This window comes from Ovis canadensis, chromosome 7 (genome assembly GCF_042477335.2).
Source record: "Ovis canadensis isolate MfBH-ARS-UI-01 breed Bighorn chromosome 7, ARS-UI_OviCan_v2, whole genome shotgun sequence".
Classification (NCBI taxonomy): Eukaryota; Metazoa; Chordata; class Mammalia; order Artiodactyla; family Bovidae; genus Ovis; species Ovis canadensis.
The window spans coordinates 79,031,681-79,059,617 of record NC_091251.1 but is presented as its reverse complement, the minus strand read 5'-3'; the positions used below and the strand labels follow the sequence as shown (position 1 = coordinate 79,059,617).

Genomic DNA, 27,937 nt, shown 5'->3' with positions numbered 1-27,937 from the left:
GTAAAATCCCCCATCTTCTTTTTTTCTATCTAAAAAATATCATCTTTCTCTGTGAACTAGATCACATCCTCTATTATTTATATTATTATTTCCCAGGTAGTTTGAAAGAAAACACTTGTTCTCTCTTGCTCTAGTTTCTACCCAACAATTAATTAAAAGTACTGGAGTAGAAAATTTACTAAGAAACTTTTAGTGCTGTGCCACACAGCCATGGCAGTATGAGAAACCCCAAACTTACTATTTAAGGTATTAAAATGATTCTCCATAGAAGAAAGGGTTAAAAACCCAACAACAGCTTTAGGATAAGCAGTAATATTTAGAGAAAAAATATTAACATGCCAAGTCAATGTACTATATGAACTATTTCAATTGAAACAGTAACTATGACTTTGAACTATATAAGGAACTATAATTTCTTATGAACAAGAAAAAAAAAGCTAACTTAATTATCTTTTTTGTCTGCAGAAAGCCTAGTAAATAATTCTGTAATTCATAATTTTCACTAATTAGTTTTAGACTGCTCAGGATTTTTCCAAATTAGTGAAGTTTTACACTAAAAATAAGTTCATTTTTCTTAAAGTGAATTTAAACAGAATTCTATGGTGAAGTCTATGGTGAAGTATAGAGATAGAATTATGCTTTTAATGTTGTTAGGAACAAAAGGTAATTTTCTTCCACTATTGGAAAAGCTTAATCATGACAGTGAATAAGGCCATTTCCTTCTTATTTTCAGAGAAAATTCCGATTCTCCTGGGTCAATGGAACATAACCCTAAGACCTAGACAAAGATTTTGAATTTCAGGGGAGAAAAATGACAGTGTTCAACTTATGTGTTTGTAGTTTCATGCATTTTTTTTGTGTGAAGTCCACTTACCAGCTTTCCCCTTTGCTGAGCAGACCTGGTCTCCCTCAAGGTATACACGTCTCCACAGACGGAGATCTCACGCCAGACCCCGGGCTGGGACTCCTCAGTGAAGCCACCTCTCGGATGCATCACCAGGACACCATTGGTCGTGAGCCCATCCATGTGGCCGTCGGGGTTTTTCCACTTCGCTGCCTTTTCCTGGAAAGCATCCCACAGAAAAGATGATGTTCAACACAAAAAGGTTATAGAATCTCTCCAAAATATTGGGTAAGGGCAGAGAGGAGGAAAGTGAGCAATTTTCATTCTCTGTTTAAAGCTAATAATCAGAAGGATAAAATACGCAATTAGTCTGAGAAAATGAAAGAAGTGTAAGAATGGATGAATGATTTATCACTGGAGACAGATATTTATCTTGGGCTTTTACAAAAGAAAATCTGATGTCTGGGCCTCTACCTCAGAGATTCTTTTTCAAACCACATTCCTCCCACCCCCACAACCCCACCAACCCCAGGTGATTTCAGGAATCCAGTACGTATTCTTCAATTCTATTTGTGCAGTGCTTTCATCCTACTATCTAATAATGTTTTGTATGAACTCATTATCATGTAAGTACTAGAAGGAAGTGAAAATTTTTCATTCAACAAAATTTCAAAATACATCAGGCCAACAGGCTGTGGCCACTATGTTTTGTTTTCATAAGGATCAGTGTTTACATCATCAAAGGTGGAAGGTGCAAGCAACTGGAAATAATGGAAGACTGGACACCCGGCCATTCTTTCTTGGGGACAGAGCCAGCTACTGTTCACAGGACTCGGGTAAATCTGATTAAGGTAAGCCACTTATGACTGGTTTAGGGGTGGGCATGTGACTGAGTTCTGACCAATGAGACCTGAGCGAGTCTTCTGGGAAGCTTCCTGTAAAGATTTCTTTGCTCTTTAAAGAGACCAGGAAGAAATACGGCCCTTCTTCAGCAAGTTGTCATGCTGCGGGGAGGGTGTGGAAGTACAGGAGCCATCTCACCCACACCAGGACCTCGTCTGAGGAAAGCGGTGTGACCAGAGGGCAAGATGGAATAAATCTGGCTCCCCTGACATTACACTGGATCAACCAATCTTGCAGCTGGCCTTCCTGGGCATTTCTTGTAATATGGGATGACCCTTTTTTATTACCATTTAAAAGAGCTTTTTCTCCCCTGAAAAAATACCTTGATTCAAAAAGGGACTATATTAAACCTAGATATTCACTACAACTGTGGGTTTTTTATTTACATGGACAGTCTATGAAGAGAGATATTTTTAGTCTTGTTTTAGTTTTGTTCTTTGTGATATCACGTCTGTAACTCCCAATATGGAACAAAGTAAACACTAACAAATTTTTGAATGAATAAACGAACATTTTTTTTGAACCCCAATTATCTAGATCTGATCATTTGTTTTTCTTTCTGAAATAAATCCCCTTAAATCTACCATAAATACATTATATGTGGTAATATACATACTTTTAAGAAGTCACTCTACATTTTATAGTTAATGGTCATTACTTGTTATATTTGCCATATTTTCAGATTTTTAGTAAGTTTTTCACAAAAACAAAAATTTCAAAATCTAAAACCAGAAGCATTTTGTAAGGCAAATATTCTGGCCACAATTAAATGTTACATATGTGATGATAATGGGTGTTTTTCTAGAAACAATGTACTGATTAATAGTACTTACTCCAAGAAATATGTTTTTGGAAGAGTCGAATCCAGCTGCAAATATTCGTGCTGTGTAAGGTTCGTTCCTGTCACAGACTATCCTGCAGGCAAACCTAGATATGGTGCTCTGTGTAATCTGCGCTTCATCATTGTTCTGACTGCCAGAAATTGTGTCTGTAACGACGAAGTCGATAGGGCTTTCTGTTGATCTGCCCACCTAAATAAATCAAATTATACTCATGATCCACTCATATCCAAAACTATGTCACCATATTCATTACATGAAATAAGTGTTCAGGATCCTTTAATATTCATTATCTCTACTAGGAAGGTTAGAATAAAAAATCTCAAGTCTGTTCCTTCTCTTGTTTAAGGGAGATGTTATGGTAACCAACCACCAGATTTTAAATGTTAAGAAAAAAGCTCCATTTTCTATTCTGGAAGAAAATACATCTCACCCCAAACAGGTGTATGATCAGGTAGAAACATAATCTATTACTGTCATAGAAAATCATTCCTTTTTCCCCTCTTGTATTTCCAAGTGAAAAAAAAAAAAAAACCCAAGATTTTAAAGGCAGCCAGGAAACTAAAGCCCTATTTGCCCTATTCTTGCCAGGCTCCAGACTCCAGGGCCTGGTTTTTTACGCTAAGTGAATCCACCTGTGACTCATGGCACAGTGCAGAGCCCTACCCCAGACTTAAGAGACCCAGCGCCTATTTCCCTCCCTCAGTGTGAGTAAGAATGGTGTGAAACGCTATACAAGTCAGCCCAAAGCTTGAGATACAGTCATATGAAAGGTTTAAAAACGCCGGTCATAACAGTTCAATTTTGAATTTTTAAAGAATTATCCTGGCAAAGTGTAAAAAGATGACAATAATATTTTATTGGCTTACTTCCTTGGTAAGTTTAAATGCTGCCAGAAAGAATATATTTCATTAGCATGATCTTAAGAGTTCCAACAAAGCTTTTTCATATTCACTAAATCCAAATAAGACAGGTACTGCTGTGTCCTGGGAAATATTTGTTACAGGTAAGGAAGTCCTCATGACAAAATACTAAATTGTCTGTGTAATGATGTTCTATGACTATCTAACTAGGAAACAGTAATAAATGTTATATATGCCAAAGATATGTCTTAAAATAATTTATATGTAAACAATATCTTGTTAAACATGATATTAATGTTCTCTCCGCTGATTCTGAAGCTGTCAGTGGAAGGAACACACAGAGCTCCAAGGTACATATGTATATAAGGCCCCCAAATTAAATTTCCTAGGTATCTTTATCCTGATCTCAAAATTCTACCTAAAGCATAAGCATTGTGAAGAAGAGGCAACAGACATCTATTTTCTCTTATTATTTTTTTAAACATGCTTAATTTCTTGTCCTATTAAAATGTTCCTGGAATAAACTAAACCACCAGGTTCACTGAAACTTAAATAGATGCATGTATCCTAAACATATGGATTTCAGGTTTAGAAAACATACACCTTTTTACAAAGTGCAACATAAAATTTAGATTATAAACTTTACAATTCATCTTTCTAAAGCTGCAGAATCTTCCCTCTACTAGGTTCACTGAAAAGCTGGATATGTAACTCAGAAGCTCTATTGATTCAGACTGCTCTGATTTTTTCAGGCTTTTTTTTTTAAACTACCCTCCTTAGCTACTTTCAAGTATATAATACAGTATTATTAACTATGATTACCATGCTGTATATTATATACCCAGAACTTACCCATCTCACAGCTGGAAGCCTGCAGTATTTGACCAGCATCTCCCAATTCTGCACCCCCTGTAACTACCATTCTAATTTCCGTTTTTATAATTCTGAATTTTTTTTGTATTTTACATATAAGTGATATTATACAACATTTGTCTTGCTGTTTAATTTCACTTTAGTTTTTTTAATTAGAAAAGTAACAGATACACTGCAAAATATTTAACAAATATAGGGAAAGTACACAGGAGACTATGCCAAATTCAGGAACACATCGGTCCTGAACCTCTATTCCACTGAAGCTCAGGAGTAAAATGTGAAAAGTTCTAAAACTGCCATCACACAAACCCCTGAGCTCTCACAAAGACACAGGCCATGACCTAATTTCTGTCACCTCCGTGGAAGAGGGCAAAGATTTCTCACGCTCTGTTAAAAGCTCAAAGCTAAAACCACACTCCAGCAAATGTCACACAACTGTTCCTTGTCTACAGAGATTACTCTCTTCAAGAAAGGCCACCCCCCATGTATTAAATTAATGTCTTGATGAATTAACTGAAATTGCCTGTAAAACATGACATTTTATTCCAACTGGAACATACTGCTAGGATCAATTATTGCAAGTCGGGATACTTACCTAAGTGGTCATTTAATATTTGTTTATCAGTTTCCTTCCACTTAAATCTAACTTATAGAGTGTTAGTATGTTTCTCTACTTTAGGACACAAACCTCATGTTGCCAGAGGTGGGGGGACGAGGCCACTTTCCTAATGAAAACTCACCCAATGTGGAAGACTTGGAGCCTGTCCTTTCTCTGACTGTTGGATCAATTCTACATTATTTTAAGGTTAGTCATGTGGACCAGCCATGATGTATTTGAATTCCATCTGATATTCATATAGTAGGCACAGGGAGAATTTTTCTCCCTGCTGCTGACTGCCAGACACACACAGAATCATATGGCACTTTCAATTGTGTATGCATATGAGAAAAGTTTGCGTTTGCCTGGTTGTCAAAGTCAGTATGGGTAGAATGGTATAGAAACACCTGAAAGGGCCTCCTTCATCTTCTCTAAACAAATCAGTCCTACCTGTGCCCCTGCATCTGTTAACCTTATTTTGTCACTTCCCTTCTATTACTAGGATGAGCTATTGCTGCTCCTATCCAGTCAGCCATCAAACATTCTGGAGCTTCTCAAATTATAGGGACTGTGAGGCAAAGGACTAGTTTTTTTGGTTTGCTTTTAAAATTTCAAGCTGTCGCTTAATATCTTTTCAAAATATAACAAAAATCAGTATTAGAAAAATGATCATCTGCTTCGATGTCTCAGGAATGTCAAACCGCTATTACAAGTTCCCAAATGCATTCCTTCTCAACTTCCTCACTCACCTCATCCTGGACGTTTTGCTGCTTGGCTAAGCAGCCTGAATATCACTGTTCTAGACTAGTCTCTCATCTTTAAAAATGCTTTCCTTCGTTGGAAAGCAGTTCTCAAACTAGAGCTCCATTTCTGATTCATTCTACTGGTAATACTTCCTGAAAAACTTGTCACTAGTTACTACCTCTGTTTCCTTCCTCATCCTGTAACCCACTCCTGAGCCTCTCCATCATCATGCTCTCAGCAAGCCTGGCTCCACTGAAACCCTGCTTGCTGACGTTTCCAGGACTTACACTCAGCATGTCCTGGTACATCTGTACCTAGTATTAAGTTGATGAAACCCTTCCAGGCTAGCTGGTAAAGAGCCCCTTTCTCTTTCTGTTCTCTCCCCAGGTTATCTCATCAAATTCCATTTACTAGCCCCAAAGTCCTGGTATCTCTCTTTGCTTCAGACTAGCACATATGATCTCCATGTGGATGTCTAATAAGCATCTCAAATATGACATGTTTCCAGCAGAACCTGGATCCTCTTCAAGCCCAGATTCCCCATGTCAGTGACTGGCACCCAGTTTGCTCAAGCTAAAAATCAATACCCATGAGCCACCCTTGATTCTTCAATTTCTCCACACTCACGTTTAACCTCGTGTAAATTCTATCAACTCTTCCTCCAAACACATCACCAGTCCTCCCACATTTCCCCACCCTAGCTCTAGCTGCCATCAGCTCGTTGTTGGTTTGCATCACCTCAGCCTCCAATCTTTCTCCCTGTTTTCACACTTGCCTCCTACATTCTTCTCTGGACAGTCCTTGGAGATATCTTAACCAAATGGAAGTAGAATTTTATCTCTTCCTTGTTAAAAAATCCTCCAACAGTTTCCCCAAAACTTCTAAAATAAAACCCAAACTCTTTACTTGGCCTAAAAGCCCCTTACCTTCTTGGCCTCTGCCTACCTCTCTGAGTTCATCTCACACCACTTTCCTCCTCCTCCACTCTGCTGTGGGGCCTTGGCTCCGCTGTACTGCTTGCTTCTCTGTGTCTGTTTTTCTACTCCAGAATGTAGGTTCCAGGAGAGGGGAGCCTTAGCTGTCTACCTCCAGTGACTAGATGAGGATCTGACACACAGTAGGTGCTCAAGAAATAAAACTCATCAATGGAAGGTTATGACAGCTTGAACCTGGTGAGCCACATACACAAACATGCACACACATGTACAACGTTTTAGGAAATAATTTTAAAACAGTCCAACATTTTTTTCAACTACATAGATGCTAATGAAATATGACCATCTAGAACCACTATAAACCAACTAAAAAACAAAAAACCCCATCAAAACACAAGGCCTTGCAGCACTTAGGTGTGAAGCATATGAAACTTAGAAACCAGAGTGGGAAATGACCGTTAACACTGGTTTCAGGACCTGGTCAGTTTCCTTATCGCCATGATCAGAATGAATATGGCATCACTGCTTTCCCTTTCAGGGGCTCTGTGAGACACTTCATCACTGCCTTTGATTCCTTTTCTAAACTGTATTCTTCTTAATATTCTACTTTCTCAATACCTATGCTCATTTCTTGTTCCCTTGACTTACCCTTACCCTTATTCTAGAAAATAATGACTAAGATCTTATTCTGTATAACATATTTTATCAGTCTTAACTAATTTCTTAAATTTAGATCTAGGTTTGACTTTTTCAGGCAATAATATTTCTGACTTCTAAGCCTATTATCTGATTCCACTATTGGAAATGCAGCAAAAGGCCCTTTCTTGATTCATTCTGATGTTCTGCTTTTAAATGCTCAGTTAACCTACAAATCATTTCAATGGGTAGTGGCTAAAATCAACAGCCCTCAGCAACAAGGTCCATACTCGAGAAATATGAATGCTGCAGTGCTTTTGCTCAGTGATTTCTTTCAATGGTAGAATTTAGACACATAAAAGGAGGAAAAAATTAAAAATAAGCTTGATTTTTTTAGGGCCTTCTAAGAGCTGCTTAATTCTACTCAGGTTAATCTGACATTAATCTCCAGTATGTCCAGTTAGTCTGCAAAAGGTATGAGATAATTTCAGTAAAAAGAAACGAGTTATGTTTTCTTAATAAATCTATAATTTTTTGCTGAATTACCATGCCTTGTTTAAAGCAGTTGAGTAGGTATTACGTAGAGACTGGAGAACTGAGAAGACTTAAATCTGGGTTCTGCCACCAATGCCATTTTTGCCCAATTAAGGTTAAGTTCTTTCTTTTCAAAGACACAAATTTCTCAGTTATGAAATTAAAAGGTTAGTATAGTAAAATTCGGTATTTCTCAGTTGGTCCATGAACCTCTGAGGGTCTTCAAGACCTTTTCAATGGCGCAGGTCCTTGAAGCCAAAATTGGTTTTATAATAATATGAAGATGCTGACATTTGCTCTTTTGGTGACAAAGCAATGATGTGCTTTAGTAGGAATCAACAAACAATCCACTCAAAAAGCAGGCAGAGGACCTAAATAGACATGTCTCCAAAGAAGTCATACAGATGGCCAAGAGGCACATGAAAAGATGTTCAACATTGCTAATTATTAGGTAAATATAAATCATTTATCTACCCTGAGATATCTCATGCCAGTCAAAATAGCTATCATCAAAAAATCCATGAACAATAAATGCTGGAGAGGGCAAGGAGAAAAGGGAAACCGCCAATATTGTTGGTGGGAATGCAAATTATACCACCACTATGGAGAAGAGTATGGGAGTTCCTTAAAAAACTGAAAACAGAGCTACTATATGACCCTGCAGTCCCACTCCTGGGTGTATATCTAGAGGAAAGCATGGTCTGAAAGGATACATGCACCCCAATGTTCACTGCAGCACTGATTACAACAGATATGGAAGGAACTTAAATGTCTAGCAACAAAGAATTAGATAAAGAAGATGTAGTACATATATATAATGGAATATTGCTCAGCCATTAAGAAGAATGAAATAATGCCATTTGCAGCAACATGGATGGACCTAGAGATTGTCATACTGAGTGAAGTAAGCCAGGCAGAGAAATAAAAATACCATATGATATTGGTTATATGTGGAATCTAAAAAAAAGATACAAATGAACTTGTTTACAAATAAGACTTAAAGAACAAACTTATGGTTACTTAGGGGGAAGGACGGGAGGGGAATGGATAGTTAACAGAGTTTGGGATCAACATGTACACACTGCTCTATTTAAAATGGATAACCAACAAGGACCCACTGTATAGCACAGGGAACTGTCTTCAATGTTATGAGGCAGCCTGGATGGGAGGGGAATTTGGGGGAGAAAAGATGTATATATATACAAATGTGCTTAGTTGCTCAACTGTGTCTGACTCTTTGCAACCCCATGGACTGTAGCCCGCCAGGCTCCTCTGTCCATGGGGATTCTCCAGGAAAGAATACTGGAGTGGGTTGCCATGCCCTCCTCCAGGGGATCTTCCCAACCCAGGAATCAAACCCAGGTTTCCTGCATTGCAGGTGGATTCTTTACCATCTGAGCCACCAGGGAAGCCCATGTATATGTATATGTATATGTATGAATGAGTCCCTTTGCTGTTCACATGAAACTATCACAACATTGTTAATTGGCTATAATTCAATACAGCTGGTTCTAAAAGTCTCTGTTCTTGTTTTTAGAGTCTCTCTTTATTGCACTGAGATCTGAGAATGTAGTCTTTATAATTTCTTTTTGCAATTTTAGAACTGTTTTCTTAGTCTTTTGAAAACCAAACAGGAATAATTTTAATATTATCTTCACCTTTTCCCCTTGGACATCACCAAACACTACTGTGCCAGGAGTTCTATGTTTCAAAATGAAGGATCGAAGGAAAAATGTGGTAAAAATTTCCGTGAAAAAAGAAAGATGTTACCTGAAACATATCCGTATCTTTATCATGTGTGTACTCAACCACCACAGTCTGATTTCTTGACAGAGTGTACGATATACTGTGTTGACCTTTGCAGCTGATAGCCTGATAGTGAAAGAAAAATATATAAAAATTCATTAAAATTTCAACAACTTATCACAATTCTGCTTAGAGTTTAAGAGACATCACTCTATCAGCAAAACCCAGCACAAGCTAGTGGTTTCCTAAAGACCAGAGCCTGATCCTGCTATGCCCTGAATTACAGAAGAGTCCACATTGACAAGACTGGATTTACCAAATATTCATCCCTAATAGGAACAATATTTTACTTAAGTCAAAGTAAATTTACTAGTTTCCAAGCCCTGATTTAATCATAGCCCTAGAAAAACACACACTTTCTCCATGTCACCTTAACTCAGTAATAGAATTTTTCAGACTAACATGATTTAAAATTTCTTAATTTATTTCACAATGAAACAGGTAACTCAATAACATTTTGTAATGGTATTTTTCCTACATGATAGGGATTATAATGAGAGTAAAACAATTGCTGGAAAAAAGTAAATATTCTATTAAAACTTCCATATAATAATGTACTATTTTAGCCAATGATAATTATACTCTGATCTACATCTTACCTAAATCTTGTATAAGCAGTTGCTTAATCCAGATAGTTTTTGAGTTAATAAAAAACGTAGCTGTTAGTTTCATCTAACTTAGCTTAGTTTCATCTAAGTTTCATCACCTCTATTTTTAGACTAGACTAAACATAATAGTCTTTGGTTTAGTGAATCTAGAAACCAATAATACAATATTGTTCTTTTTTCCTCCATAATGATATATTTTACTATATCTTAAGCTGTGGTCACATAGTTTTAAATTTCCAAATTAACAAAAGAAGTTTATTTAAATTCTACTCCAGATTATTTCAATTACACTGTCCATTCCACTTTAACCTAATTTATCTTCATTTCTAATGTTTTACATTAAATATAATAAATAAAACTTTAATAAGCCTATCTAATAAACATTTATTGAATGATCACTGTATGAAGGCCAAGAAAGACTAAACATTTGGAAGTAGCTAGACATATATAGAGCACATTAATGAAAATATACTCTGAACATTTACATTTAACTAATACAATTGCTTATAGTAATACATAGTATAAGATTACAAATCAGCTTTGAAGTTAGCCTGGTTAACCTCATGGTTATTTAATCAGCTGCCCTCAAGAACGTCATCATTGATGTTTTGTTGTACATGCGTCATGAAGATAATGCAAGTATTAGAAATAATAATTTATACATTTAATATTATTAGGGATCTAAAAAAATACTTTTTAGATTACTCAACTCCAGTAATAAATCCTAAATTTTCATTGCTCAAAGTCACATGAAATCAGTGGTTATTGATATGTGACATTTTTTCAAAATCAAATTAATAAAGAACTATTTCCAATTAAGATAAGTGGATGTTTATAGTTAATTGAAAAAACCCACTTAAAATATTTTACTAAGCTTAGAGTTACAAAACTGATAACCAGGGAGTGATTATTTATACACTTATTATAACTTATTTTAGGATTCCTTAAAAAGTATCTATTACATTTAAGTTTTCCATTTATAAGTACATCAACTCAACTTTTTTGGCACATATGCTACACAAAATAACTGTAGTTTGCAAATTATCTGCAAAAGAAGGAGTTTACAAATGCCGGAACAGAACGCCTTTTAAAAAGTTGGACGTTTTTGTACGAGTAGCCTGGAAGTGAAGCGTCTCATGCTTGAAACATCTTACCTTGAAATCGGTCTGAAGTTTGTATTCTATTCCTTAACATGCTATAGTTTTAACATTTAAACATTTCTTACAGGTTTGCTGGGAAATCAATGCCCAGAAAGACCTGCTGTGCTCACCCCATGACTTAGTGCAGCTTCTGGGCTATTCTGGGAAGTCCTGGAAATAGGCATTTTACAGGCCCTAAGTTGCTTCTGGGCCCAGTTCTTCTAGAGTGTTTTATTCTGAAACTACTCTTGCGACCCAGACTATCATAAGAGAGAATAAGGCTATTTATAGGGAGCTTGAGCCCAGTGCCACTCCTGGAAACAGACCAAAACCAGGGGAACCAAAGATTTGGACCAGCCCCTGCCCGAGGGGATCCCGAGGCTTTAAATGCTGAAACAGGACACCTTGAATGATGAGTCCATTTAAAGACAAACTACAATTTCAGACTTCCTCCAGTTTTCCAAATGTGGCCATCAATGTGGATCACCAGTCTTAGGAAAGGTGAATGCTTTGAGCATAGGAAAACACATTTTCTGAGACTATTTAATTAAGAAAGTTTTAAACAAGAGCTACGTTTTGGAAGTCTCTGGATTTAGGGAAGATGGAGAAGTGGGAAAAGGGATCCTACAAGGAGAACAAGTCCCAGAAGGTGATGAACTCCCCACTGTGGAGGAGATGGCTGAGGAACTTCAGATCCCTGTGACCTACCTAAATCACTTCCTGTCTGGCAGGGGTCTCCTTCTGTGAGTGATAAGTGGGGAGGGGAGGCCTTTCCTGCAAAGAGTCCCACCCAATAGGCTGCACCTATAGTGGGGAGCAGCATGGAGATGTTAGCCAGGACTTAAGTCCTGGAGAAATAAGTTGGAGATTTAAGCCAGGACTGAGGTTTGGAGCAAAAGGGGGCAGTCAAAACCCAGGCCACCTCTGGCCACCAGTGGGCCCCCCAGAAATAATGGAGAGCGTCCACTTGCCTTTGATGTCGTGAATCAGGGCTCACATGATTTGGTCTGTGTATTTAAGTCTAGAGTTGGGCCAGACTTGGGGGTTTAAGGGAAGGCAAGAGAGGAGTTTAATAAACCTGGCATTAGTTTTTGCTTTCTCTCTGCATATGAGGCATTAAACTTTTCTGGGGTTAGAAAAGTATCATTTTCTCAGCAGTAATTTTAAGACATGGCTCTCAGAAAGACAGTTTCTAGAAAGTTACAGATTCACTGACTTGAATCAATCATTTTAGGTAATTTGGAAATAAACATTTCCCCAAGACACCGAATTGCTTTGAGATCTATTTTTGAAATATCAGAAAGGAGAGTAGGTAAGGCTGGCCTTCTCTTGGCACTCAACAGAATTCAGTACAAACACAGTTACTGTAATATAAAGTGATTTCACTACACTCATTCAAATACAGAGACCAAGATCTTTAAAATGGTAAGGGGAACCAGCCTAACCAACCTGCCTGGCAGACAATACTGATCTGCCATATTCACTTTTCTATTGTGATGGGGAAGCAAGGTGGCTGGCACTGTGTCAGGTTACTATCAGTGCCTCAAAGACAGGTCTGGTGGCCTGTGGTCTCCACCCCCAGCACTGTGAGCATGGGAGGCATTCAAGGAAGGCCAGATGAGTGAACGAACTGCTACAGATTCAAGATGGCACTTGCAGTGTCTTTCCTCGGGTCTTCACCTCTCCTTTACCTTTCACTGACGGTAAAGCGTCTGCCTGCAGTGCAGGAGACCTGGGTTCGATCCCTGGGTTGGGAGGATCCCCTGGAGAAGGAAATGACAACCCACTCCAGTACTCTTGCCTGGAAAATTCCATGGACTGAGGAGCCTGGTAGGCTACAGTCCATGGGATCGCAAAGAGTCGGACACGACTGAGCGACTTCAGTTTTCAGCAAAAGTATTAACACTGACATTCTTAGCTCAAATTTATTATGTGAGAATTTTTTCAGGTTAAAAAATACCACAATTTGACAATTAAAGATTAGACAATTACAGATTCAGAGAATAAAGGATTCCAACTTTATCCAGCTTAGGAAGCTATACACTGCTCAGATGCCCAAACCATGGTCCTTCCTGAGTCAGAACTCTCTTCCCAGCTGAAGACCTTTACTTCTTGGGTTTGCTCTACTAGTGTCTCAGGCTTGGCTCAGCTGAGTTATCCACTGACTTCCAGGCAACAGCTACAGTTGGTTTTCCTGGTTCAACCCCAACTAAATGACAGAGTCCTCCAAGCCTCCAGACTTTACAAAAAAGTTAAAAAAAAACAAAAACAAAAAAATACCAAGGTTCACAATGTCTACAGGACTGTCTTCCTCTTATAAGCCGCTATACACATATATGGGGGTTTAGTCACTAAGTCATGTCTGACTCTTGCAACCCCAAAGACTGTAGCCCGCCAGGCTCCTCCGTCCATGGGGTTCTCCAGGCAAGAATACTGGAGTGGGTTGCCATTTCCTTCTCCTGGGGATCTTCCTGACCCGGGGATTGAAGCCAGGTCTCCTGCACTGCAGGCAGTTTCTTTACTGACTGAGCTACCAGGGAAGCCCCATATACAAGCCTTTATAAGGCACTTATAAAGATAAGTGGTGTTGGAGAAGACTCTTGAGAGTCCGTGGACTGCAAGGAGATCCAACCAGTCCATCCTAAAGGAGATCAGTCCTGGGTGTTCACTGGAAGGACTGATGTTGAAACCGAAACTCCAATACTTTGGCCACCTGATGTGAAGAGCTGACTCATTGGAAAAGACCCTGATGCTGGGAAGGATTGAGGGCAGGAGGAGAAGGGGACGACAGAGGATGAGATGGTTGCATGGTATCACCAATTCAATGGAGATGAGTTTGAGTAGACTCCGGGAGTTGGTGATGGACAGGGAGGCCTGGTGTGTTGCAGTCCATGGGGTCACGAAGAGTCGGACACAACTGTAATATGTAATAATATCAGAAAGGCAGTTCTACAAGATGCCTGACGAGATGGACTCATGTATTCATGAAAGCTAAAAAGCTTCAAATTTTTTAAAGTATAAGGGAAATAATCTAATCTTTAATAAGAAGCAGTGGGACTGGTGTTCAATCACAAAGTAAAAGGGAGAAAGCCCAAAGAGAAACTAACTGGTTTCTAGAAAATACTAATTTATTAGAATTACAATTTAGCCCATTTAATTCAAGCCTTATAAAGCTTCCAAGTGAGACTTTATCAACTGTGTAGGGAGAGAAAATGATATTCATCATGGAGGCAGACATTGTTGGTTACCTACCTAATGCCTTTCACCCTGCTAGCTGAGCTGGCTGCTCACAAAAAAGCCTGAAAATGAAAAGACCAGCTCTTCCAGTCTCCTCTAAAGCTAGCACATGGAAAGGTGACCCAATCCTGACCAATGGGACTTATGAGAAATTTGGTGTGGAGTTCCTGGGTTGGGAGACATCAGGAGAGAATTCTTTCCTTTTTCTGATAATAGAAGAAATGAACAATGATTAAGGGATGGCTGGAGCTGAGATGGCCATTACTCAACATGAAAGGAAGTCCAAAAGACTCAGAGAAGCAAGCTGAGCCTTGATATCTTTGAGCTGAGCCAAATCTGAAACGTATCTGCCCCAGACTACCGCTGTGAGAAAAATGAAGGGCTTTAGGGTGCTTTTGGTTGGGTATTTTGTTACTTGTAGTGTAAAGCATCATTATATTGTTTAGCCCAAACTTTGTCTCCTCCTGGGTTTCCTAATTCAGTCAATAGAGTAACCATATTCCAACCAATCATGCTTAAAACCTTCATGTTGGGACTTCCCTAGTGGTTCAGTGGTTAAGAATCTGCCTTGCCAATGTAGGGAATGCAGTTTTGATCTCTGGCTAGGGAACTAAGATCCCATGTGCTGTGGAACAACTAAGCCCACGTGCCACAAGAGTCCCTGTACCACAATGAAAGATCCTGTGCATTGCACCTAAGACTCGACGCAACTAATAAATAATAAAAAAATAAAAGTCTTTTATGTCACCTCTCAGCCCTCTCTTGCCACCGCTGTCCATATTATTACTGTCACTGGAGAAGGAAACGGCAACCCACTTCAGTGCTCTTGCCTGGGAAATCCCATGGACAGAGGAGCCTGGCAGGCTATAGTCCACAGGGTCACAAAGAGTCGGACATGGCTTAGCGACTAAACAATAACAAATTGCCCTCATACTTAAAATGTAACCCTGAGTCAAAGGCAAGCTCACTGATTCTACTGCATGAAGGCACAGATCACATACAAAGCAGAACAAACAGTGTGCAGCATTTCACTTTTTCTCCTCAAATACAAAGTAGCTGTTGGGCAACCAGTAATTACAAAACTGATTTATTCCCCAAAGGAGTTTCACAACCAGCTCCTTTATAGCCCACAACTTTCTGCTTTGGAGATTGGTGGTATAATCTAATCCATTTTCCCTTGAATCTGGGCCGCCCGTAGTAACTTACTTGACCAATGAAAAGCAGCAGAAATGACAGATGACACCTGGAGGCTGGTAGCTTCCCCTTGCTGCCCTCTAACACTTGCTCTTGGCATTCTAAGCCACCATAGAAGACACCTAACTCCCCGGAGGGCACCACACTAGAGGAAGTCCAAGCTACAAGGAGAGTCCTGGAGACTGAAACGCCACATGATGGGAGAGAGGCCATGGAGAAGCAAGACCCAGACATGTGAGTGAAGGAACCACCCTAGAAATGGACCCTCTAGTACCAGTTGTCCCAGCACTTGCCTCGATCAGACACTGCTCACAGGAGCCCTTCCTAAATTCCTGACCCACAAAATTAGGAACAAAATCAAATGGTTTTCGCTAAGCCACCAAGCGTTGCGGTAGTTAGCTATACAACTAATGACAGCTGAGCCAATCCGTTTTCATGGCCTGCTGGGACAAGAGCATCTTTTCCGTCTTACGTGACTTATCACATAAGGCATCAAGGTGATTTTTGTGTCCCAGGGCATGGGGCAGGTATAGATAAGCACAGTGCCTTTACAGAGAACAGGGGTTGTGTTTCTGATGGCACCTTCAAAGGCTCCTGAATGCGTATTAAGAGGTTGTTTGTGGCTATAACAAATATATATTTTTACTGTGATAATCTTCAGTTATCAGGTTAAAAGAAAGTGAGAGTCACACTGCACACAACACCATCACCCAGACATCTGCGGGTGTCACTGTGGAAGTTATGATGTCCAACTCTGGCAAATCACACGTATTATGTACACAATGGGGCATGTTTTACTCAACCAGAGTCAGCCTTATTCAAGGGGATGTGATGTGATTTGTGTGTATGTGTGTGTGTGAATCTGGGTTTCCAGTGAAATGAAATTCTCTTTCTTCAAATCCACAGCATACTTCTATTGCTGTATCTCAGAACCAAACGACCCAAGGGTTCGACAATCCCCCTTGTCGAGACGTCCAGGATGCCGACTACTACAGAACTGATTACTGCTCTTTTGCCACACAGCATCAGACTAAATCCAATGAGTGTGTTTTCAAAAGCAGCAGCAGCCTCTATAGTTTCTCTTCTTGTGAACAGATAGAATTAGTGTTGTTTTTGCCTGCCAAAGTAGAGGACCAGACACCAGGTGTGGCTTAGGCATTAAAGGAACCTTTTCCAGATAAATCTCAAGTTTTCATAGAGCTGCTCTGAAGAGGTCTGCACCATGTGTCCGAACTTGGTGACATTCTGTGATGCTGTTCACCACACCCTGTCTTTCAGTTTCTAGGGAAACATCTCGCAAAGAAGTTAGAGATGCTCTAACAACCCATCAGATGGGGACGAGCCTAAAAATGTCCTGAACAGTCTACTCATGGAGCCAGAGACCCGTTCGTCTTTTGGGTCCCACCAAGAAACGTAACAAGAGCTTGTGTTCTCTGCAGCCTTCTAGACGATGTCCACGACTCAGCACTCTTTAATAAGGCACAGTAGATTGAGCCATGTTTTAGGCAAGTTTATTTTAAGCTACTTTAACTGTTCATTCTAATTTGTACATTAATATTTCAGCCCATTGTACAATTCAAATACATAACTATGCAAAACTAATATTGCAGAAAGGAGCTGATAAAATGGGAAATGACTACATTGACCTTTCTCAGCCATTCTGGTTATAAACACAAACCTTCTGTGATAGGGTGGACTGCTATAGAAACAACATTTTAATTGACATGGAAAAACTTAATAATGGAATCTGTTATGGGGTAGCGCTGAACTGGGCCAATGAATGTAACCTTCTTTGTTCAAAAACACCTTCTGATATTTAGAGCAGAAAAGCTCACATTTATGAGCAGATGAATGAGTCTGCTGTGAGCTCTGTAGCATATTGGAAATAACTGATGAATGACTTTACTACCCAGAGCATCGTGTCCACTGTGCAATGCTGGGGCAGTATAGGCGGGGGGTGGGTACTAGAGGGTACCAGCACATATGGCACAGTGTAGCTGCCCTATAGGTCTCTGGCATTGCTTTGCCTCATTGCAACATCCACTGATAATCCAGCACATGCCTGAACATGGGGCAAAAGGGAATATTTACGCCAGATGGCTGTCTCAATATGACTACTTGGTTTATCCTGCTGAGCTTCCAAGTTTACATGTACTTTGAAAAGTGAGCGCGTTAGTCGCTTAGTCATGTCCGACTCTTTGCAACCCAACCCCATGGACCGTAGCCCATCAGGCTCCTCTGTCCATGGGATTTTCCAGGCAAGAACAGTGGAGTGGGTAGCCATTCCCTTCTCTAGGGAATCTTTAGGAAAGGACAATAAGACCATCTGTGGACACTGCAGAGATCAGTGGCCAGTGGATTCGGATGTTGAGGAAAAAGCCCCAGATCTCTGGGCCCCAGATCTAGATCCTACTTTTGTCACTCACCCACTGTAACCATTTCACAGAAGCCATCTGTTATTACCTTTATAATTTATCAACAGAATGGGTCAATGTCAGCAGCATTCACAGCACTGTATTCAAAGCAGAGGGAATGATGAACAGCATGGCACTGTCTCCTCAAATACAAACCTGTACTCGGAGCCATCACTTTCCTGTGGTCCGTAACACAAGCTTTAGAGATTACTGTTCTGTTTAGCTTAGCTTTAAATAAGTGCTAGCTATTGACTGTATTAATTAGAGATAATCCTGGTTTGAAAAACATGTTTTTCCAGAACTAATGACTTTTATGTCAAGCTGACAAGTATAATTAGGCAATAAATCGTCAATCAGTCTGGTTCAGATTGCTGCGGGGAAGATGAGATCTCTGCCATCCTTGTCAATTTACGTATAAAATATGCATGAGTACTATTTCTAAAGAGAGGAGGTGGCTAAAGGGAATTCATAATTTATTTCTGCATAAATACACTCTTTAAAATGTTCTATCTTTTCAAGGAGCCATATTTCAAATGAGTGCCCAAACCACGGCTACAATTAGAAAGTCACAAAATGCCTACTTGGATTTCATCAAAATCAACAGTGTTTCATAAAATCAATCAATCAAAATGATAAGCCTAGTTGTTAGAGGCAATGGCGTTGAACTTGGCAGTGGGCCACACCCACGCCCATTGGCTGGGATTGGCTCACTGAGCTATTCCACAAACCCTGGCAGAGAACCTAGTGCATGCACAGGGCTGGGGCAGACGCGGTCAAATCAATCCAGCAAACACAGATGCCAGAGAGGATGTCTGAGCGGAAACGTGTTTCTAACTTGGAGTCACTCCTAATTACACTGAAGCTGGATTTGGTCACGGGACCAATCACAGGAGATGACCTGTTGGAGAGCTGGGCAGGAACACGTTGATGTGCCTTGTAGCGATCTGTTCCCAGGAACTTGTACACCGCTTACACTGATGGAAAGAAAACCTCCTTGAGGGCAGGAACTCCTGTCTTTTTGAATCAGTCTTCGATTCAGGCAGAATACTGCATGGCTAAAAGTACAGATCAGGAGGCTTTCCTACTTCACTGATGACCGGCTGTGGGACCCTAGGCAGGTTACTTAAATGCTCTGTGCCTCAGTTTTGTCATCTTACAAGTGCTGGCCCTGGGTCCAGGAAGGTTAGAGCTATCTCAGGGCAAAGATGCTTTAGCGACTTTTATATCTTCCTGGTTTACCACCAAGTGCTGAACGAGGGACAGGTTCAGATCCGAGCCTGTATAAACCTATAAGGCTATCCTAATGTGCAGTCCCCTGTTTCCATTATTCTTTCTCCTGTCTTTTGGAAAATAGTGATGATGTGCCATTTTCCCACAGAGGACACACATCTAGACACATGAACAGGTTACATTACCAATCACAGGTGTGCACTAGTCACCATCAGTGACGGTCTGTTTCTAACGGTGACTTTGAAAAGGCAGACTTTTCAAAGACATCACCCCACACTGGCTGTATGGCAGCGGCCGCGAAGCAGGAGAGGACGAGGGAGGGGTACAGTCCTGATAGCGCAAGGCAGAACTCTGGAGCTTCCCCCATCTCAAGGCCCACACAGCAGATGTCAGAGCCGCTGACTACCTAGGTAGTGACGACTACTGTGGTCCCTGGAGAAGGATGGAGGGGGTGGGGGTCGCACCCATCTGGTAGGAGACAGAGAAACTGACTTCTAACAAATACATTCACCAGAACAGCAGTTTGTTTTCTCTGGAACGTTACATGTGAGCAAGAAGGGATATAGGAAGATGAAGATACAATGTATTTTAAATGCCATGTATTTCAGTGAAAATGAAAACACCAATGAGATACCTCTTTGTTGTACACCTTAAAACTAGAAGAGAGAAATCTAACCGCCGTCTCTCATAACAGGAGGTGGTAAACTTTATGGAGACATATTTAGTCAGTCAATGGACAATGCGTTAAAAGATGGGTGTGAATTTGTCTATTGCAACACCTAATTTACTTATCTGAATATTTAAGTATCTGCATACATAAGAGCTACCTGTCACAGGAGACAAAGCTAATTGAAAGAATGAACTCTAATAAATATGAATTATAAATAACTGTAAAACGACTAGGCTGAAAAAGTGAAATTCATTGTCCAATAATTCCATTTATATACTTTTCATAAATGATGCATTTACTGGGTAAAACAAAGTATATCTTGTTTCCAAAGATACACAGGTATCTACCATAAACTATGTGTTACAGGGAGCCACCAGTAAATGCAAGGTCTAATTTGTTGCCATAAGCAGGCAAACTTCTCAGTGCTATAAATTGAATATGACATAAATTGATTTTATACTAAGATATCCAAAGACCTACCATAAAATTATTTTAATATGTAGGCCAGTTTATCAGTTGTCAAAATGATCCCTTGAGTACTGAAGAATAAAAAGACTAAAATTTATCCTTGCCTCAAAATAAAAACTCTATTGATTATCTATAGTGAAAAAAGCAAAAGCTCTCATTTAAAAGACATTAAAAAAAATGAAAAGTTGGGGGGGGAGTTCAATTTTTTCCTTCATTTTACTTGGGATTTTATTTTTAAGGCCTGGCCTTGAAAATTTGGCCTTAAAATTTGTCCATCTGCTGAAGAATCTCATTTTCTTCACAGAATAAAACCAGTTGAATAAGGCCACATCACAGTTATGTAGAAATATGAAAATATTTACTCTCAAAAGACAACATTTATCTTGGCAGCTGGTATTTTCAAGATGTTCAGCCTGCTGGAATGATGTAGGTTGCGATCCTATTACACAAAACTTTGAGTAAGACAATGACTGAAGTACAAGGAAACATATATGTATCTAACATGTATACCTGCCCCCACGCAAGCCATTCATACATGCTTTGGATGTTCCTCCTCAAGCCTCAATCAACTGAATTTCTTAGAAGAGCCTCTGTTATCTATGTGTCCTTGGGCCATATTCTGAATCTATTTCTTAACCTGTAAAGTACAATATCTGCATTGAAGAGTTGTTGGAAAACCTCGAATGATGTTTTTAAAGGGCACAGAATCTAGTTCCCAATAAATAATAATTATTATTCTAGTCAGCTATTTTTATGACTAAAACATTCATAATCTCTATCAGGTCATTTAATACTTAATTATATAGGGTCCTCCAGATTCCTGATTGTTTTGGAAGGCAAAGAATCTTGTTACATATCGTTGCCTAATATGTGTGTGTGTGTGTTAAGCTGCTTCAGTCGTGTTCGACTCTTTGTGACCCCATGGACTATAGCCTACCAGGCTCCTCTGTCCATGGGATTCTCCAGGCAAGAATACTGGAGTGAGTTGCCGTGCTCTCCCTCCAGCGGATCTTCCCAACCCAGAGATCGAACCCATATCTCTTATGGCTCCTGCACTGGCAGCTGGTTTCTTTACCACTAGCGCTACCTGGGAAGCCCCAAAGCTAATATGTATGCAGAGTACCAAATGTTACCAGGGAACAATATGCTCCTTCCGATGCAGCCCTCCAGAGAGAGCACCTCTAGTACTAGTTTCCTGTGTATCCTTCTAGGGAAAATCTATGTCTATGCTAACACAGCATAGATGTCAGAAATGACAGCACACTGTCCACAGTGTTCTGTACCCTGCTTCTCTCACCTAACAATACAACTCGTACAATGATCTGTATCACCTGGCTATTAGTGCTACATCATTCTTTTTGATGTGCAGATGTAGCCCGATTTATCAATTTTTAAAGTTCATTGAAACATTTTTCTATTTTGCAAGCAATGTTGCAATGAAGATCCATGCATTCAATTTGCATACAGGGAAATATATCTAAAAGATAAATTCCTAGAGAAAATTGCTGGATCAAATGTGCACTTTTAATATTGACAGTTACTGTCAAACTACTTTGCCTAGAAGTTATACCAATTTAAATTCTCATCAGATGTATTTGGGAGCATATTTTCCCCACCTTCACCAACACAGAGAGTTTAAGTGTCATGGTCTGTATTATATGATATGTGAAAAGTGGCCTTTAAGCATTTCTATTATCATTACTGAAGCTAAACATGTTTTAAAGTGCTTAAAAGTCATCTCTTTTTCTTTACTATGAACTGTTTATATCTTCTGTCCATTATTTTGGGTTATTGGTCTTTTTCTTTTTGATTTATAGGTACTCTTTACATTATTACCCCCACTGTCTGTGATAAGAGTTGCCAGTTACCCCACTCAATTGGATTCTGACTTTAATGAACTTCCCTAGGGGCTCAGACTGTAAAGAATCTACCTGCAATGCAGGAGACCCGGGTTCAATCCCTGGGCTGGGAAGATCTCTGGAGAAGGAAATGGCAACCCATTTCAGTATTCTTGCCTGTATAATTCCATGGACAGAGGAGCCTAGCAGGCCACACCCCATGGGGTCACAAAGAGTCAGACACATCTAAGTGACTAACTGAACAACATGCTTTATAGAAGTTTATCAAGTGATACATCAATAATTTTTTAATGGTTTCCAGACTTTCACCTCATAATTAGTAAGGCTTTCCTCAATCCCAAATAAAGTGAACAATTTTCCATTTTTTAGTACATTTATGATTGTACTAATGATTGAAAATATTACTTGAACACTTATTTGAACAGTAGTAAGTGGTTGTAAAGATAAGTTTTCCATTTTTAGCACATATAAGTCACAATACATGCATACCATGCAAAATGTTTTTTTCCTTGTATTTTCTGCACATTTTGTTTAGAGAAAGTGATTCTGTTATTTGATACATAATGATCATAACTCTTAGGCTTTCATTGGGTTGCACCCCTTTTCATTATTAATACATTTTTTAACTCTAAATTCAATCCTTTTTAATATTAAGATGACAACTTCAATTCTGTTTGCACTTCTTTGATATGCTCCATAATCTTACCTCTAATCTAAATAATTTTGTTTTAGATGTGTTTTATATACAGCCTATAACTGGATCACATTTTTCTATGTGATCCAATTCTGTTAATATGTAAGTTTAGAATATTTACATTTATTGATAGATACAAGATATATCTATACTCTGCTTTATTACTGTTGTTGCCTTTTATTACAGAAACAGCTTTCAGTTCAGTTCAGTCGCTCAGTCGTGTCTGACTCTTTACTAAGGTCTAATTAAGACAGTAAATTCCATCTATTTAAAATGTACAGGGACTTCCCTGGTGGTCCAGTGGTGGAGAATCTGCCTTCCAATGCAGGGGATCCAAGTTTGATCCCTGGTCAAGAAACTAAGATTCCACATGCTGTGGGGAATGCCCATTCGCCACTGCTAGAGAGCCTGTGTGCCACACCCAGAGAACTTGGCACACTGCAATGACTGAGCCCGCACATTCTAGAGCCTGGGCTCCACAACTAGAGAAGCCCCCATGCTGCAACTATAGAAAGCCCACCCATCCCAGTGAGGAGCTCAGGTGCCACAACAGAGATCCAGCTCAGCCATGATAAATAAACGCACAAATCGATGTTTTGACACGTTTTGTTGTTCAGTTGCTCAATCGTGTCCAACTCTTTGCGACTCCATGGACTGCAGCACACCAGCCTTCCCTGTCCTTCACCATCTCCCAGAGCTTGCTCAAACTTACATCCACTGAGTCAGTGATGCCATTCAACCATCTTGTCATCTGTTGTCCCCCTTATCCTACTGTTTTCAGTCTTTCCCAGCCTCAGGGTCTTTTCCAATGAGTCATTTCTCCACATCATAAAACCATCATCATCATCAAAATTATGCACCTATCAACAACCTACCGAAACTTCCTCACCATGCACCTCTGCAATCCATCTTTCCCTTCCAGCCACTTCCTCACGCCCAGGCAGCCAAGGATTGGTTTTCTACCACTATAGACATTAGATTGGATTTTCTATCATTTTATAGAACTGAAATCTTACATTATGTACTATTTTTTAAATCTGCCTTCTTTTATTTAGCATTATTCTTTTTAGATTGATCCGTGTTGTTGCATGTATCAACAGTTCATTACTTCTTTGCTGAACAGTATTCTCTTATAGGAATATACTATGATTTTGTTCATCCATTCATCTGTTGATGGATATCAGGTTACTAGTTTCTGGCTATTGCAAATAAAGGTGTTATGAATATTTATGTCCAAGTGTTTGTATAAACATATCCTTTCACTTCTCTTGGTCAAATAGCTAGAAGTGAAATAGCTGGACATATGGTAGGTGTTGTTAAACTTTTAAATAATCTGCCAAACTGTTTTCCAGATTGGTTGTCCATTTTGTGTTCCCATCAGCAAGGAATTGTTCCACATTCTGCCAACCCTTGGTATTGTCATCTTTTCATTTCATTCGTCCTTATGAGTGCAAAGTGGTATCTCATTGTGGTTTTAATTTGCATTTCTCTAATGAGTAATGACACTGAGAATCTTTTCATGTGCTAATTTGCCATCTATATTTTATCTTTTTTGGTAAAATGTTCAATCTTTTGCCTATTAAAAAATTAGGTTATTTTCTTAATATTGAATTCTGTAACTCTATATATTCTGAATACAAATCCTTTATCATAAGTATGATTTGCAAATTTTTCTGTCTGGTGTATCCTTTTCATTTTATGAACAATTTCTTTCAAAGAGCAGAAGTTCTCAATTTTTATCAATTTGTTCTTTTACAAATCTAGTTTGGTCTAAGAAATCTTTGCCTAATCCAAAATTACAAAGTTTTTTCTCTATGCGTCCTTTTCAGTTCAGTTGCTCAGTCGTGTCTGACTCTGCAACCCCATGAACCACAGCATGCCAGGCCTCCCTGTCCATCACCAACTCCCAGAGGTCACTCAAACTCATGTCCATTGAGTCAGTGATACCATCCAACCATTTCATCTTCTGTTGTCCCCTTCTCCTCCTGCCCTCAATCTTTCCCAGCATCAGGGTCTTTTAAAATGAGTCTGTTCTTCGCATCAGGTAGACTAAGTTATTGGAGTTTCAGCTTCAACATCAGTCCTTCCAATGAACACACAGGACTGATCTCCTTTAGGATGGACTGGTTGGATCTCCTTGTAGTCCAAGGGACTCTCAAGAGTCTTTGCCAATACCACAGTTCAAAAGTATCGATTCTTTGGCACTCAGCTTTCTTTACAGCCCAACTCTCACATCCATACATGACTACTGGAAAAACCATAGCCTTGACTAGATGGACCTTTGTTGGCAAAGTAATGTCTCTGTTTTTTAATATGCTCTCTAGGTTGGCCATAACTTTTCTTCTAAGGAGTAAGCGTCTTTTAATTTCACGGCTGCAATCACCATCTGCAGTGATTTTGGAGCCCCAAAAAATAAAGTCTGACACTGTTTCCACTGTTTCCCCATCTATTGGCCATAAAGTGATGGGACAGGATGCCATGATCTTCGTTTTCTGAATGTTGAGCTTTAAGCCAACTTTTTCACTCTCCTTTTTCACTTTCATCAAGAGGCTTTTTAGCTCCTCTTCACTTTCTGCCATAAGGGTGGTGTCATCTGCATATCTGAGGTTACTGATATTTCTCCCAGCAATCTTGCTTCATCCAGCCCATCGTTTCTCATGATGTACTCTGCGTATAAGTTAAATAAGCAGGGTGACAATATACAGGCTTGACATACTCCTTTCCCAATTTGGAACCAGTCTGTTGTTCCATGTCCGGTTCTAACTGTTGCTTCCTGACCTGCATATAGGTTTCTCAAGAGGCAGGTCAGGTGGTCTGGTATTCCTATCTCTTTCGGAATTTTCCAGTTTATTGTGATCCACACAGACAAAGGTTTTGGCATAATAAAAAAGCAGATGTTTTTCTGGAACTCTCTTGCTTTTTCCAGGATCCAGCAGATGTTGGCAATTTGATCTCTGGTTCCTCTGCCTTTTCTAAAACCAGCTTGAACATCTGGAAGTTCACGGTTCACCTTTTAGAAGTTTTATATTTAGGTCTATGATTCATCCTAAGCTAATTTTTTTACATGATAAAAGGAATGGATCGAAGTTTGTATTTCTGCATATGGTCCAGAATCACCTGTATAAAAGGGTATCTTTTTCAATTAAGTTGCCTTTGCACCTGTATTGAGAATCAGTTGCCCATATATGTGCAGGCCTATTTTTGGACCCTATTCTGTTGATCTATTTATATATCTTTATATTAATACCACACTATCTTAATTATTATAGCTTAAAGAAAGTCTTGCAAGGGACTCCCCTGGCAGTCCAGTGGTTAAGAGCAGATACGGTCCCTGGTTGGGGAACTAAGATTCCACATGCCATGTGGCATGGCCAAAAAATAGTCTTGAAGTCACTTAGTGTGAGTATTCCAATTCTGTTCTTATTCAAAACTGTTTTGGTGTTTTTAGGTTTTTGCATTTTCAAGTAAATATTAGTTTCTTTTTTTAAAAGTCTGCTGGAATTTTGATAATTTTGTGTTGAATTTACAAATCAAGTTGGGAAGAACTGAAATCAATACTGGATTTTCTGATCTATGAACGCAGACTTTCCCTTCATATATTTGGAGATGTGGTGTATAGCAATGTTTTGTAGTTTTTAGTGTGTAAGCCTTGCATATCTTTTGTTAGCTTCATCCTTAAGGACAGTTAATTCCTGTTTTCACCAGAGTTATATTCTATAAAGTTGTTACAAACATGGAATTTGTGAATATCTAGGAGAAACAAGGCTCCCGTGAGTCTTGGGTCACAACATTTTGTCAGTTGATTAACATATAACCTTGTTTTATTTGGGTTTCTGTTTAAAGATGCCTGGTTTAATATATACTTCTCACAAATAATTAATTGTCCAACAGGCAGAGTGTCACCTTGTTCAACCTCAAGTGGCAACTCAAATTTTTCACCATATGCTGTGCATGCCTACAAAGGGCTGTGAATGTGCCATTAAGTATTGGTTTGGGATTACCAATAAATTCTAGGAAGTGAATGTGCAAATATGGCACCTGCAAATAATGAAGGTCAACTGTATTTTACATTTTTGATGCTATTTTAAGTGGTATTTTTTTTAAAAAAATTCAACTTCTGAGCTTCTGTAGTGTCTTAAATCTTGCACATTATGGTCTATGCTTTCTTTGCCTTACGTTCTATATTTTATATGATTGCTCAGAAAGGGTTATATTTCTTTCCTGTGTTACTTTTATGTATGCTGCTGCTGCTAAGTCGCTTCAGTCGTGTCCGACTCCTTGTGACCCCATAGATGGCAGCCCACCAGGCTCCTCCGTCCCTGGGATTCTCCAGGCAAGAACACTGGAGTGGGTTGCCATTGCCTTCTCCAATGCATGAAAGTGAAAAGTGAAAGTGAAGTTGCTCAGTCATGTCTGACTCTTAGCGACCTCATGGACTGCAGCCTCCCAGGCTCCTCCGTCCATGGGATTTTCCACGCAATAGTACTGGAGTGGGTTGCCATTGCCTTCTCCACTTTTATGTATACAACTATATAAATATGGTTGCACTCATTAACTCTCTAATAAGGGCAATGATAAATGAGAATATTTTCATTTCCTCTCTACCATCCGCCCCCACACACTTTTAATTGATTTTACAATGTCTACTGCTGTTTGCTTTTGAAAAAACCATTGAATATATTTATATTTTTATGTTTTAAATGATAGTTTTTATCTCCCAGCTATAAAATCTGAGGATATTAGCATGCATAATACACTTTCCACCTTTTCTCCTCTGCCTCTCTCATCTTTTATTATTTGTTATTTCTACACTGTAGAATTTATAACATTTACATTCTGTTCTGCGACA

At 39.2% G+C, this 27,937-nt stretch overlaps 1 protein-coding gene across 3 annotated transcripts in view; it reads right to left on the bottom strand.

Moving 5' to 3' along the window:
- PELI2 (pellino E3 ubiquitin protein ligase family member 2) overlaps positions 1-27,937 on the bottom strand; it is a 189,112-nt gene that overhangs the window by 15,467 nt on the left and 145,708 nt on the right. Inside the window, exons 3-5 of one of the 3 annotated variants that reach the window (XM_069596692.1) lie at positions 9,540-9,641; positions 2,581-2,778; positions 875-1,063 (exon numbers count right to left, since the gene is read on the bottom strand). In XM_069596692.1, the coding sequence (XP_069452793.1) occupies positions 875-1,063; positions 2,581-2,778; positions 9,540-9,641 (489 nt within the window). The remainder of the gene's footprint in view (positions 1-874; positions 1,064-2,580; positions 2,779-9,539; positions 9,642-27,937) is intronic. The other 2 variants (XM_069596694.1, XM_069596693.1) reach the window with 2 other exon arrangements.